The sequence below is a fragment of the Melopsittacus undulatus genome, chromosome 5 (assembly GCF_012275295.1).
Source record: "Melopsittacus undulatus isolate bMelUnd1 chromosome 5, bMelUnd1.mat.Z, whole genome shotgun sequence".
Classification (NCBI taxonomy): domain Eukaryota; kingdom Metazoa; phylum Chordata; class Aves; order Psittaciformes; family Psittaculidae; genus Melopsittacus; species Melopsittacus undulatus.
In genome coordinates this window covers 48,726,895-48,739,095 of record NC_047531.1, presented here as the reverse complement: position 1 = coordinate 48,739,095, position 12,201 = coordinate 48,726,895, and the positions used below count along the sequence as shown (strand labels likewise).

The 12,201-nt window shown below is 49.7% G+C and overlaps 1 protein-coding gene across 2 annotated transcripts in view; it reads left to right on the top strand.

Moving 5' to 3' along the window:
• The first annotated feature begins 5,361 nt into the window (after window positions 1–5,361).
• The window catches only part of ABTB3 (ankyrin repeat and BTB domain containing 3), a 173,777-nt gene continuing 166,937 nt past the window's right edge, over window positions 5,362–12,201 (top strand). The window contains exon 1 of one of the 2 annotated variants that reach the window (XM_034062953.1): window positions 5,362–6,538. In XM_034062953.1, the coding sequence (XP_033918844.1) occupies window positions 5,581–6,538 (958 nt within the window). In that variant the 5' untranslated portion in view covers window positions 5,362–5,580. Of the gene's footprint in view, window positions 6,539–6,765; window positions 7,639–12,201 lie in introns of those variants that run through there. The other variant, XM_031050035.2, reaches the window with a different exon arrangement.

The window sequence follows — 12,201 nt, the reverse complement described above, 5'->3', positions numbered from 1 at the left end:
GATCCAAGTGATCACCAGACCCAGTCCCCTGCCCTCTCATAGCACCAGGATGCATCAAGCATGGTTGCCTAACTGTGGTACTGCAAACAGCAGTCTTTGCAAATAAGTCTTTCAGCACTCGTCTCCTTGAGGAGACAAAACTTCTGAGCTGCCAGGTAGGAAGAGGACCTCAGTGGTGATAGACAGAAGGAATTACTTAAAACTATAGAGTAACTTAAACCATTTTTATGCTGGACATCCTCCCAAGTGAAGGGTAAAAGGCTGGCTAATTTGAAAGCCACTGCTGATCTCAAGCACGTTTGTCACTTCAGATTTCACCTTTAAATTGTTTTCTCATATACCCATGTACATATCCCTTATGCAGGTTTGTTTTGTCTTGGGTGGGAATGGAAATTTCCACTGGCTGAAGAGAGCTTTTCCTTGTCTCTGTCCTCTAGAAAGCCTGCTATTCCTGTTTCTTCTAGTTCTGATCAAAACGCAGTATGTATGTATAATCTTCCTGCACTTAAAGCAGGCAAATGCTGTTACACTTTTTGGAGTGGTATAGCAAATTGTCAGAAGCACCTACACTTGCTGGCTGGGGGCTAACCGCATATGGATTCTGCTTGGCTCTATATATGCTTTTAGTAGTACTGCCTAAGATAAAATGAGACAGTGATGCCAGTCCTCAAAACAAGTCTGGGAGCATCTTTTTATTCTTTATATTTGTAGATTAAATGCTAGGAAGGCTGTTTCAAACAGTAAGATTATTTGGACCATTCAGGGATGCTGCAGTCTTAGAAACAAAAAGATTAAAACCTGTCAGGATTCGTTTAGAGGTTGCAGCCAAACCTTGATTAGAATGAAGGACAGGATTCAAGATCTTGTAAGGACAATAAGTACTGCTGTGTTGGCTGTGCATACCTCTGAACCAAGCTGCACTTGTAAACTGGTGGTAGTGCCCTTGGCTGGTGCAGGAGTAAGGGCTTAAACCAAGGGACTGCCTTCAGGGCTCTGGTCCCATCTCTGCAGCGCATTATCTTGCCTCACACAGTCACCAACAACAGACCCATGAGGAACTGAGCAGTTACAAAGGGCTCCTTCCCCTGGCATAACCTCTTTTCTGGCAAACAGCTGTTGAGAAACTTCCTGAGATGAACACTGCATGTGCATCATTCTGTTTAAATTACCAGTGGCTTTAGCCTTCAGGAATCTGTCAGATCTCTTTCTCAAATTGCTTATGCTCTTGGCTTCCAAAACATATGAGGCCATGGGCTCCACAGCTTTGGTTTTGGATGGCAGTTTCTCTGAGAATCTGAGCTTCTGAAAAGTCCCAAGTAATAGCTCTGAGGGGAGCCAGGCATGAGTCTATACATCTCCAATGGACTTCTACTCTCGACACACAGTGGTGTGGGGACTGCAGGAAGAAAGTCAGGAAGGGTTTTGAGCTCAGTTGGAAGTAGGAGCTGCTGCTTTTGTGCAGCAGAGGAGTTTGGCTAGGCAATAGTGAGCTGAAATTCAGGGACAGGCTTTTTCCTTAGTGTCTGCAAGAGAAGCAGCTGATAGGCTGAAACTTGTGTCTCTGTGGGGCAATAGCTCCTGCTGAGCCCTTGCCAGGGCTCCTAATGTAGCTGGTTGCTGAAATCAGCAGGACGGAGCTGATTCGGATGGGAAAAAGTGGGTTGTGTGACACTCAGCCTCCATGTGTCCTTCCTTCCCACTCACACGGGAGGCACCACCAGTGCCTCCCTTCCAGCTAGCGAGCTGGTGGCCTCATTGCGTCACTCATCCCCACTCCTTTCCATGATGTGTGTGCTTAGGGAGCAACACCAGAGTCAACCCCTGAGCCTGCTTGTCTGAACAGTTGGCAGCAGTCACCCAGTAGCCCTGCAGGGACAGTGCTACCTGATGCCAGTGCTTGGTTCCTTCTTTGATGGATGCTTTATTCGCAGCAGCCCCAAAGGCTGCTCCAACAGGGATGTGCATTTCACACCTGCTTTACAGGTACAGGATTACAGCCTTGCTTTGTAAATTAACCTCCTGTGATTAGAAACTTTAGCACTCTGACTTCCCAAGCAATATAAACATGGTTTTCCTAAGGCTTGCCACTTGTTCCTAGCAGTCAGAGATAGCACGGGGAGATCCTGTGAATGTTGCTTTTGATCCAAGCTGTACTGCAGTGCACTGCATTCTGAATATAAAAATATGTAGCAGCCCTATCCTAGGTACATTCTTGTTCTGTCCAGCAGCCTGTTTGCTGTCATGCTTTTCCCTACAGCAAGAAAATGCCACTTGCAGGCAGCTGACTGGGTGGGGAAGGCAAGCATCGTGGCACTTACTTCTCTCCTGATACAATTGTCAAATTCCCATTCACTGAAGTTTTCCCTGAGCACCTTTTAAAATGTGGTTCAGTTTCCCTCTGTCAGAGTTTTTGCTGGCACTTATCGTCCTGGAATGGTACTTACTCAGTCCCTGTCTGAATTTTCTGTAAGGATAATTGATGTCCATGTCTCCAACAAGCTGAAAATTGTTTGCCCCCCAGCCTTTGGCATATAAAGGGACTTTGTTTTCTGAAGAGGATGTTTCTGTCTAATAAGCAAATTACCCCAACTGTAAGGCTTGCAGGGTGGGGGTACAGCTGCAGACACCTGCCTTTCGGCCCAGGGCAGGAGAGGTGTGGTACCCTTTCTGGATTAAAGCTGAGGACTGTCTCCAGAGCTCACAGCACATATTCCAATGGTGTGCTTTTCCCTTCAAACTGTTTGATCCTGTCTTTTCCCAGAGTGGTTTCAAGAAGGAAGTCACCTGTCTCAGGAGCACTTTAAGATGTCCTTCAGAAGCTTGCTTCGGGATGCAGCAGCCGGTGTATCTGCTCCCAGGCAGGTGAGATCCTTTAGCCACCAAAAGATCTCTGGAGATCTAGAACGGCCCTCTGCAGTGATTTGAACTTTAAGCCCTTTCAATGAGAAGGTCATTAATCTTTCGACTAAATGAGTCAGAAGCTCTCGTTGCCACTTTCAAAGGTCTAAACCAGCTGCTGACATGCCTTTGGTGTGCCCAAGTGTGGCAACATCCTCTGAACTGGTAGCGTGACCAGGAATCAAATTAATGTGAGTCGTACATCTCACTGTGACTACAAAATCTCCAGTAATGTCTTCAGTATTTTGCTTTTCAAATTAAACCAAAAAACCCTCCAACCTCTTTTCAACTGCAAACTGGCTCTGAGCTGGCAACACGAATGCCTGAGTCTGCACACAGCCTGAGACAACTGTCCACTTCTCACTTATCCTGTTCATCTCAATGCATGGTTAATGCTGTGACCTAAAAATGATACAACACCTAAGGCTGGTATTGACCTCTGAACCACCATATTTTACAAAAGCTGGTGAGCAAACCACCCAGATCATTTGTTCCATCTTCCCTGGACACCCTCCTTGTGCCTCGGTGAAGCCCAACAAACCATTTGTCAGAAAACCTCCCAAACATGGACTTTCCCTTAGTTTGACGTGCTGCCATGTGTGCTCAGTGTGAGCCGCTGTGGCACTTGGGGAAAGCACAGGGACAGAGTCAGGCAAATGAAGAGTGAGGGGTTTGGTCACAGTGGTGACTGCCTTCTCCTAACAAATGCAAACGTGGATTTTGAAGGAGGTTGTGAATGCTCCATCCCTGGCGGTGTTCAAGGCCAGGCTGGACAGCCTTGGGTGACAGGGTTTAGTGTGAGGTGTCTCTGCCCATGGCAGGGGGGTTGGAGCTAGATGAACTTAAGGTCCTTTCCAACCCTAACTATTCTGTAATTCTATGAACAGCCACTGCACTGAAGCACTGAAGACAGCAGAGGGCTCTACTGCGAGCCGTACAGCTGAGTGGCCACAAAGTCCATCCGATTTTGCTCTCAGGTCATGCTCTCTGTTTTCATGATCCTCCCCCAAAGCCTAGCTGCTGCCGGTAGCGTGGACCTTAACTTCTCACTCGCAGCATGACAGTGGCTCTCGTTCAGGTTGCTCTTGTCCTCAGCTCTGCTGGGTTTTATCAGGATGTGGTGGTTTGAGGATTTCTGTGGAAACCTATTGAGTGCGTGGTGTGCTCTGTGGAAGAATCAAGGCTGTGCTGAGAAACCAGTTTCTGACAGCACTTGACTTAATTTGGAAGGTAACCCCATCTCAGTGTTTTCGATGGTGTCATAATTCTCCCCAACCTGTCTGACAAATGAACTTACCTGTGATTGTGTTAGTGCCCTTCCTGTAGGAAGTTGCTGTTGAAGGATCGCCAGGCTTTGCTTGTTTGGATGGGGAAATCTCTTACGTGACTTGCCTTGTCTGCTCAAGAATTTTGGCCGCCTCTGTTGGCATGATAGAGTAATGTGTGTTCTAGGCTTTTATCCTTAAAGGGATAGAATTTCGATGGTATTTTACACTTAAAAGGATAAAACATTTCTTCAAAAACAGAATGCACAAGCATATACATTCTCAGTCTGTCTCCTGGGATATTAGGCAGACAACTCCTAATATTGCTAAAGCCTAGCACTGTAAGATTAAAATATGTTAGTTGGGGATAAATTGTCTGCATATTGCACAAAAAAAATTTAATGGGCATAAGAAATGTGCCCTAAGCCCAGTACAAATCTTACTTGCCGAAGCTTTTGTGATACTTGTGGGGTTAATTTCAAGAACAACTTAAGGGCTTTGTTGTACTTGTTTTAATTATTTGGAAATTGCTCTTCCTGACTCCACTGATGCCTGGTATTCTTATGTGGCAGTTTCTGCTCAGTTTCAAAACATCTCGACAGCCTCTTGCTATTTGTGTGTGTGCCTGTGCTCCCTTTCTTCTGTTTATAGCAACATCAGGAAACTGCTGCTGTCAAAAATGAGGGAGGGCTGGAGCGGGACGCCGGTTTACGCGCCTGAGCAGCGGCTGTGGTGGATGTAATAGAAACGTGCGGAGCCGGGAGGCACAGAGAACGCGGTTGGCCGCACTCCGCCCCGCGCATCGCCACGCACCGGGGTGGGCCAGCACCGGACTGATGTGGTCTTCATCTTCGGGGCGCGCAAAACCCGCGCCTCCGGAGGGGAACTGGACCGCGGGGTCCTGCCTGCGCGCAGGCTGCGGCCCGGGCGGGGTCACCGGGACAAGCCGGGGACAGCGGGTGGGGCAAGGCCGCGCCCCTCGCTGCGCGGTGCTGCGAGGAGCGGCTCCGCGACCCGCGGAGCTGAGGGGAGGTTCGGTCAGGCGCAGGGCACCGCCCCATTGGCCGCCAGGCTCGGTGCTTTGCATGTCTCCGCCCCCCGCACCGCGCCATTGGCTGAGAGACGGAGGTGCTTTGCATGGCCCCGCCCTCCCCGCACCGCCTGGCCGGCGCTGCGCTGCGGTGCGGTGTCGGGCCGGCGGCGCGGCGCAGTGCAGGAGTCGGAGTCGGATCCGGGAGTAGGGCCGTGGGCAGCACCACCGCTTGCCTGGAGTCTGGCGGAGCGGCAGTAGCAGCAGCCTCTGGCCGGCGGGGTGAAGCGAAGCGGCCGGCGGGTCTCACTGTTCTCCTCCCCTATTCCGCCTTTCCTGTGAGCCGCTCCCCGCCCGGGTCCCGCGGGTGCAGCATGAAGTGCAGTGATGGCCCGGAGAGGTAAGACGGCGGTGAGGACGCTGGAAGACCTGACGCTGGACTCCGGGTATGGTGGCGCGGCGGACTCGGTGCGCTCCTCCAACTTGTCGCTGTGCTGCTCGGATTCGCACCCCGCGTACCCCTATGGAGGAAGCTGCTGGCCGCACCTAACTGACTCCATGCACAGTCGGCACAACAGCTTCGACACCGTCAACACCGTCCTAGCGGAAGACTCCGAGGTGCTGGACTGCGCGGGGCAGCAGTGCTCCCGGCTCCTGCCCGACCTTGAGGAGGTCCCCTGGAGCCTGGAGGAGGTGGAGGCGCTGCTGCTGCCCCCGTCGCGCCGGGAGCCGCGGGCGCCTGCCGCCGCCGCCAGCCCCGGGAGCCGGGATGCGGCGGCGCGACTCTCGACGCTGGTGAGCCGGGCGCTGGTGCGCATCGCCCGGGAGGCGCAGCGCCTGAGCCTCCGCTTCGCCAAGTGCACCAAGCACGAGGTGCGGAGCGCCATGGAGATCGTCCTGGGCTGGACGCTGGCGGCCCGCTGCACATCGGCCGCCCTGGGCGCCCTCTCCCTCTACAATATGAGCAGCAGCGGCGGCGACCGCTTCAGCCGCGGCAAGTCGGCGAGGTGCGGTCTGGCCTTCTCCGTGGGCAAGTTCTACCGGTGGATGGTGGACAGCCGCGTGGCCCTGCGCATCCACGAGCACGCCGCCATCTACCTCACCGCCGGCACCGAGAGCCTCTTCCGCGACATCCACGCAAGGGTGCTGGCCGGCCCTGCCGCCCCGCTCCCGCCGCCCGGCCGTCCCCCGGCCGCCGCCGCCACCCCAGCCGAGAAGGAGAAGGAGGGCGGCGAGGCGCCTCGGTTCACCCTGGAGGCGCTGGAGCAGACGGTCAACAACGACCCCGAGCTCTGGGGCTTGCTGCAGCCCTACCAGCACCTCATCTGCGGCAAGAACGCCAGCGGTGAGTGCTGCCGCGGGGCAAGACCGGGAGCCACCACCTGTTGCGCCGGGGCGGGACCGGGCGGACCCCACATCCCTCGGCGGGCGTCCGTCTGTCCGTCCCTACGGGCGCGGGGCGGGAGAGACACCTGCCGCCGGGGACGGGGTGGCCGGGGGGACGGCGGGGTGGGTTTGCCCCTTCCCGGTGGTGCCCAACGGAGCTCGGGGAAGGGGCTGCCGAGCATTCCCGTCTGGCCCTGCCGGGACTGCCTGCGGGTCTCTGTGTGTGTCAGTGTTTAGGAGCTGCTGGCAGGGGTGCGGCGAGGGCCGAGTGATAGACGTCGTTCGGAGCTTCAGTTTTCCACAGGAAATGGCAGAAGCGCAGCTGAGCGTTCGCAAGCGAGATCAAACTTTGTTACATATGCAGTGGTTTGGCCAGAGATTGCGTGGTTGGCGCTGAAATGCAGTCTTTCTGGACAGATTTCATTCATGTTGCTGCTTGTTTACCCAGAGCTTGACACAGATGCAACACGGTGATGCATCAGTATCCTGGGGATTTTTTCTTTTCTTTTTTAAACAAAGAGCTCGATATTTTTCAGTTATCGTTCAGCAGAACAACCAAAGTTGACGCTCCTTATTTCAGCTCCCTGTTTGCCAGGGAAAGGAAGATGGAATGAGCTGCATCTAGGAGAGTTGGAGCTGCAATCAGGTGTTTTCCTGCTACCGTCTCCTAAGCATGCACAGGCACATGCAAACACTTTTATTAATCTTGAATACAAAATACCTGTCAAGCTGAGATGCAAATGTTGACTGGTGGTAGAGGGGTAGGAACTGGGAGAACAAGGATAACTGGAAGCCTAGATCAGGTCTACAGATAAGCCCTGTTAAGTTTTTACAGCCACAGAGGATGCATTACAGCTAATTATCTATTGTGTTAAGACACCTTCTCTCCCATGAGACCCAAAGGAAAATGCCAAGTGAGAGCAAAAGAAAGGGACAAATCCTCCTCCCCGGTGTGAATCGATTCGGCTCCGTTACATTCCTCTGGTGGTTCTACTCCAGCCGAGGATGTCCTCCCTAGAGGCTCCTGAGCCTCCTCTCTCCCAGTACACCTCCTGGCAGGTACATGGGTTGCAGGATGCTGTGCTTGACCCTGGTGTTGCAGGATGAAGCCTTCCCCAGGAGTGCCCTGCTGTTTTCTCCTGGTCTGTGTACCAGGAGCCTTGGTACTGTGCCTGTAGATTTCAGATGGCACTGTGTTGCGTTTCTGACATTGCAGCACTGCCTGTGCAGGCTCCTTCCTACTGAGCCTTTCATTTTGTTTTGCGGCTCTAACTCCCCCTGTATCAGCTCAGTGGGTTTAAATGAACTTCATCCTGACCCTCATGAACCTTCCTTCCAGGGACAGGATTCAGAGTTTTCATCTCCATTTTGTTGTAGCTTTACCTGGCACAGATCTCTTTGGTAGCTCAGTCCTGACTCAAGCAAATGGCATTTTCTCAGATATTCCAATCAGACCCTAGCAAGTTGTCCATTTTGTTTTGCCTCTCTCCCTGTGTCATTATGCTTTCTGTACAGATGACTGTAATATTGTTTTGCTTTTTTACCATCTTGCAATATGTAGTTTGGCATCCTGTTACATATAGAGTTACAGGTGCAAACGAGTCAGGGCTTCTTGTTATAAAAGCCATTTTTATTGCTGTTTACATTTATTTAGATTTAATCCAAGGACGCGTTGCATGCTCTGAAGTACTTTAATGGCAACTAAAACAGCCATTATAAACCATTAAACACATTAGCCTGTTTCTTCACCAGTGAGATATGTATCTGTTTATACAGTCCTCACCATTTTGATGTCTGAGTACTCCATGGTTGGTTTCCTTCTCAGGCACTTAAAAGATGGGGAATTCTGATGGGAGAGATTATTTGACCTGCTTGAAACTATTTGGGCAATCTGTGGTAGGAGGCTAGGACTGCTGGAAGCTACATCTCTGTACAGTAGCATAACCACAAGTTCATCCTTCCTCTCTGCACCGAACTTGAAACACCATGATAAAGCAACTTAATAGGTGGCAGACTTCTTGCATTTCTCTGCACTGCTACAGGAGAAGAGACAAGGCTTGTACTCTGGAGGGTCAATAAATCAGGGTGCCATTCTCCAGCTGGGTGGCACATGGACATGGGAACTGAAATCAGTGGATTTGGTCCATCCGACATGGATGAGAAGTGGTGGCAGGGTCCTTTTTGGAACTCTCATGGCCAATATAATTTAAGTGAAGGGGGAAAAAGAAAGCTGTGCAAAAGCATCTACCTAGCTATTTCTCATCTGCAGGCAGTTTTTTGGGGGGAAGAAGTGCAATCTTTCTGGCAAGCAAATGTCAACACTTCCAAAGTTTTCTGGGCTAAATTCAATACCATAAATTCTGTTCAGGCAGTGAAACAGGTAACCTGCAAAGAATATGGGATGCAGGTATGTGAGGAGTATGAGTTTGTGCATGATATAGTCTGTGATTGCTTTAAGACAGTTTATGAACACGAGTGTTGGGGAAGATGTTCTGAGGATCTGCAAGACACAAACCAGCTTTTCAGGGCTTCCCTGTGGGCAGTGCAGAGCATTTAGTGGTTTTAGCTGAGGTTTTTAGCCTGGTGTCATACCCAGTCATCTTGGAAGCTGCTGAGTAAGATCAGCATTACAAGATAACCTTCTCCTTCCTATAAATGATGGTCACATGCCTTCAGACAAAGTCTGAACTGGTTCTTTTAGCGGGTTCTTCAGCCTGTTGGGCTCGTCTGGGGTGTGTCTGGCCCAAATTTAGACAGCGGCCTTGATGGGAGCCCCATTCTCTGACAGATACCTGTTCATTCCTCATGCAGGGTGAAGGCATGTGGATAAAAGTGGTGGCACTCCTTCCTTTGCGTGCTGCAGGCAGCGGACCACATCTCCTTGATAAGCCTTTTGATAACCTCTTATGTGGGACTGGGGTAGGGATGACAAAGGAGAGGCAAGCAGTGGCATCCGGAGCAAGATGCTGGAGTATGCCAGCAGCTGCTGGCATCTTGTCTGAGCTTACCCCAGTTGCTGTATCAGAAAGAACAGAGCTTAAAAGCACTCCAAGGTCGTAATTTCCCCCTTTTCCTTCTCCCCACCCCAAATTTTAATGTCCTGGTTGAATGAAAATTAAAAATTTTACATTTGGGAGTTCATTGGTGCTCAAATGTTTCAATTATGAGCTTCATCTGAACCGCGCAGTACATGTTTTACATCTCCTAACAGTCGCATGGGGTGTTATTTCCCTTGAAATAGTGGGAGCAAAATATTGTGTACTCAATGAAAGGCAGTAAAAGCTGGCACCTCTGTGGTTTAAGCTATATTATTTCTGTTTTCTTATTGCTCATCACACCCGTACTTTCAGGCCTGATCTGAGAGCTGCTTTGAGATGACTGAGAAGTTTCCCTAGGTCTTGGATCTACCGTGAACTGTAGAAATAAGCCCATGTATTTAGTTTTCACAGGGGATGCTTGGATGGCAGGTCCAAGCAGCTGAAAGTCACCTATGCTGTATTACAAAGGTTCTCTTATACCAGGTAGAGGAATGGTATTAGACAACACTTAGGTTAATATCGAACTTTGGGAACATGTTCCCTTTTCAGTCTTAGGGGTCTCCTTATCTTATGTGGCAGGACTGGTGGTGGGAAGGGCAGAGGCTGTGAGCAGGATATCCATGGAGCCAGGGATGAGGTTTTGGAGGAGCAGTCAGTGTGCATAGGTCTGCCTTGTGTGTTTGTGTGCAGCTACTAAGAATAGTTATTTGTAACCCAACTGCAGCCCTGTGGTTTCTTCCTATTTTTAATATTATTTAGAGGGGAAGACACAAAGACTAGGAAGAAACCCAGGATTAGGTCAGGCTTGGCTGACACATGTCTGCTAACCTCAGTTTAACCTCAGCCTCTTGTCCTAAAGCTCACAAACTAAAGGGACTCCAAGCAAATGAGCAAGACCAGTGTATTAGCACAGCTTAACCAAATCAGTTGATGCTTTTAAGTTCTGATACATATGTATGCATACATGTGCGTGTATAGAGACCATATCCTCTTTTACTCATAAGCATACTGTTATCTGTTTGTTACTTCTGTGCCTTCTATTGTAATCAAACCATTCAAGATGCTATTACACGTGTTCGGGCAACATAAAAATCAATCTAAAACTTATTCAGCTAGGATGATAGAGGAGTATTTGGGCACAAAATATAATTCCTTGCCTTTTTCTTGGGCTTGTTTTAACTGTGGTTTCAAGAACATTCCCTTCTCCCCCTTATGTTTTCAGAGTAAAAAAAACCCTGAAATACAGTTCGAAGTTTCTTATATATGCTCGTATGTTATACTTAGAGGTCTCTGTCATTATGTTTCTCCCCATGTGTTCCTGGGCACTTGAGTCCGTTGCTGAGAGGTTAACACAAGTAGCAGTACAATAAATGATGCGTATCTTTGCTCTGTTCTCTTACCTGACAATCCCCCAAGCAAACTTCTGCAGCATCTCTGAGGGACAGTTGTGAATTTGTCCCCTCTCTGGATGGGAGGGAGAGTTGCTGGCCCAGAGGGCAGGAGGTTGTGCCTGATTGTGGCTTGCGGCCACCAATGCTGATGAGACCTGGCATGGCAGTGGAGAAATTGTGCTCCTTTCCTGGAACGGGATGGGCTGCTTTAACACTCAGTTAGCAGGAGCAGGACAGACTGAGAGCTCAGCATGTGTCCGCTCATTGCAGACCTCCATTACCTTACAATGGTGCGACTGTGAAGTACAGACCCAGTAGGAGGCTGAGGTTTGACTGGCAAGCTCACAAAGGTTTGTTTCCCTCTGGACATTTTTGTTCATGTAGTTTGATTCAGTTATGACTATAACATTAAAAAAAAGTCCCAGAAATGGCTATACTAGCAACACCCATAATAATCATATTGGCATACATCAGCTTTATGATTACTCCCCTTGTCATGTTGGAAAGTACCTTAATAGCAGTTACAGCCACTCTAAGGAGTTTTAGGGCTGCAGCTACATCACTTAGTTTCTGATGCAAGCGACACTTTGGAATAGTGATTGGGAAATATGCTTATATACACAAGAAGCATGTTAGGGGAATAACAGCATGATTTTAGCAGTATAGTGGGTTCCTGGCTGAAAGCTAACAGGCCTCATGTGGTCTTTCATGCCTCTTGTGAGCTGGTGATACAAGGTGCACATGAGTGTTAGGGACAGTGTTCTTTCTGTCTTTCCCTAATGCTTCTGTAAATGCTCTATCTTCCGTAGCTGCTCATGGAATCAAAAAATGGTTTGGGTTGGAAAGGAACTTAAGGTCATCTGGTTCCAACCCCCTGTCTTGGGCAGGGACACCTTCTGCTAGACCAGACTGCGCCAAGCCCCGTCCAGCCTGGCCTTGAACACTTCCAGAGATGGGGCATTCACAACTTCCTTGGGCATCCTATTCCAGTGTCTCACCACAGAAGTTACTCAGAGTTACTCTGAGTGAAAAAGGCACCGTGATTAATGTGTTGGCATTTGTGCAGTGCTTATCGAACCAAGCTGTTGGTTATCAGTCAGAAATCTTCCATGTCATCCAGAGTAAATACCCATTGGTGCATAGCATGGGGACATCAAGAGCTTGAAGCTTTTCTTCTGTATCCTGAACAGGCA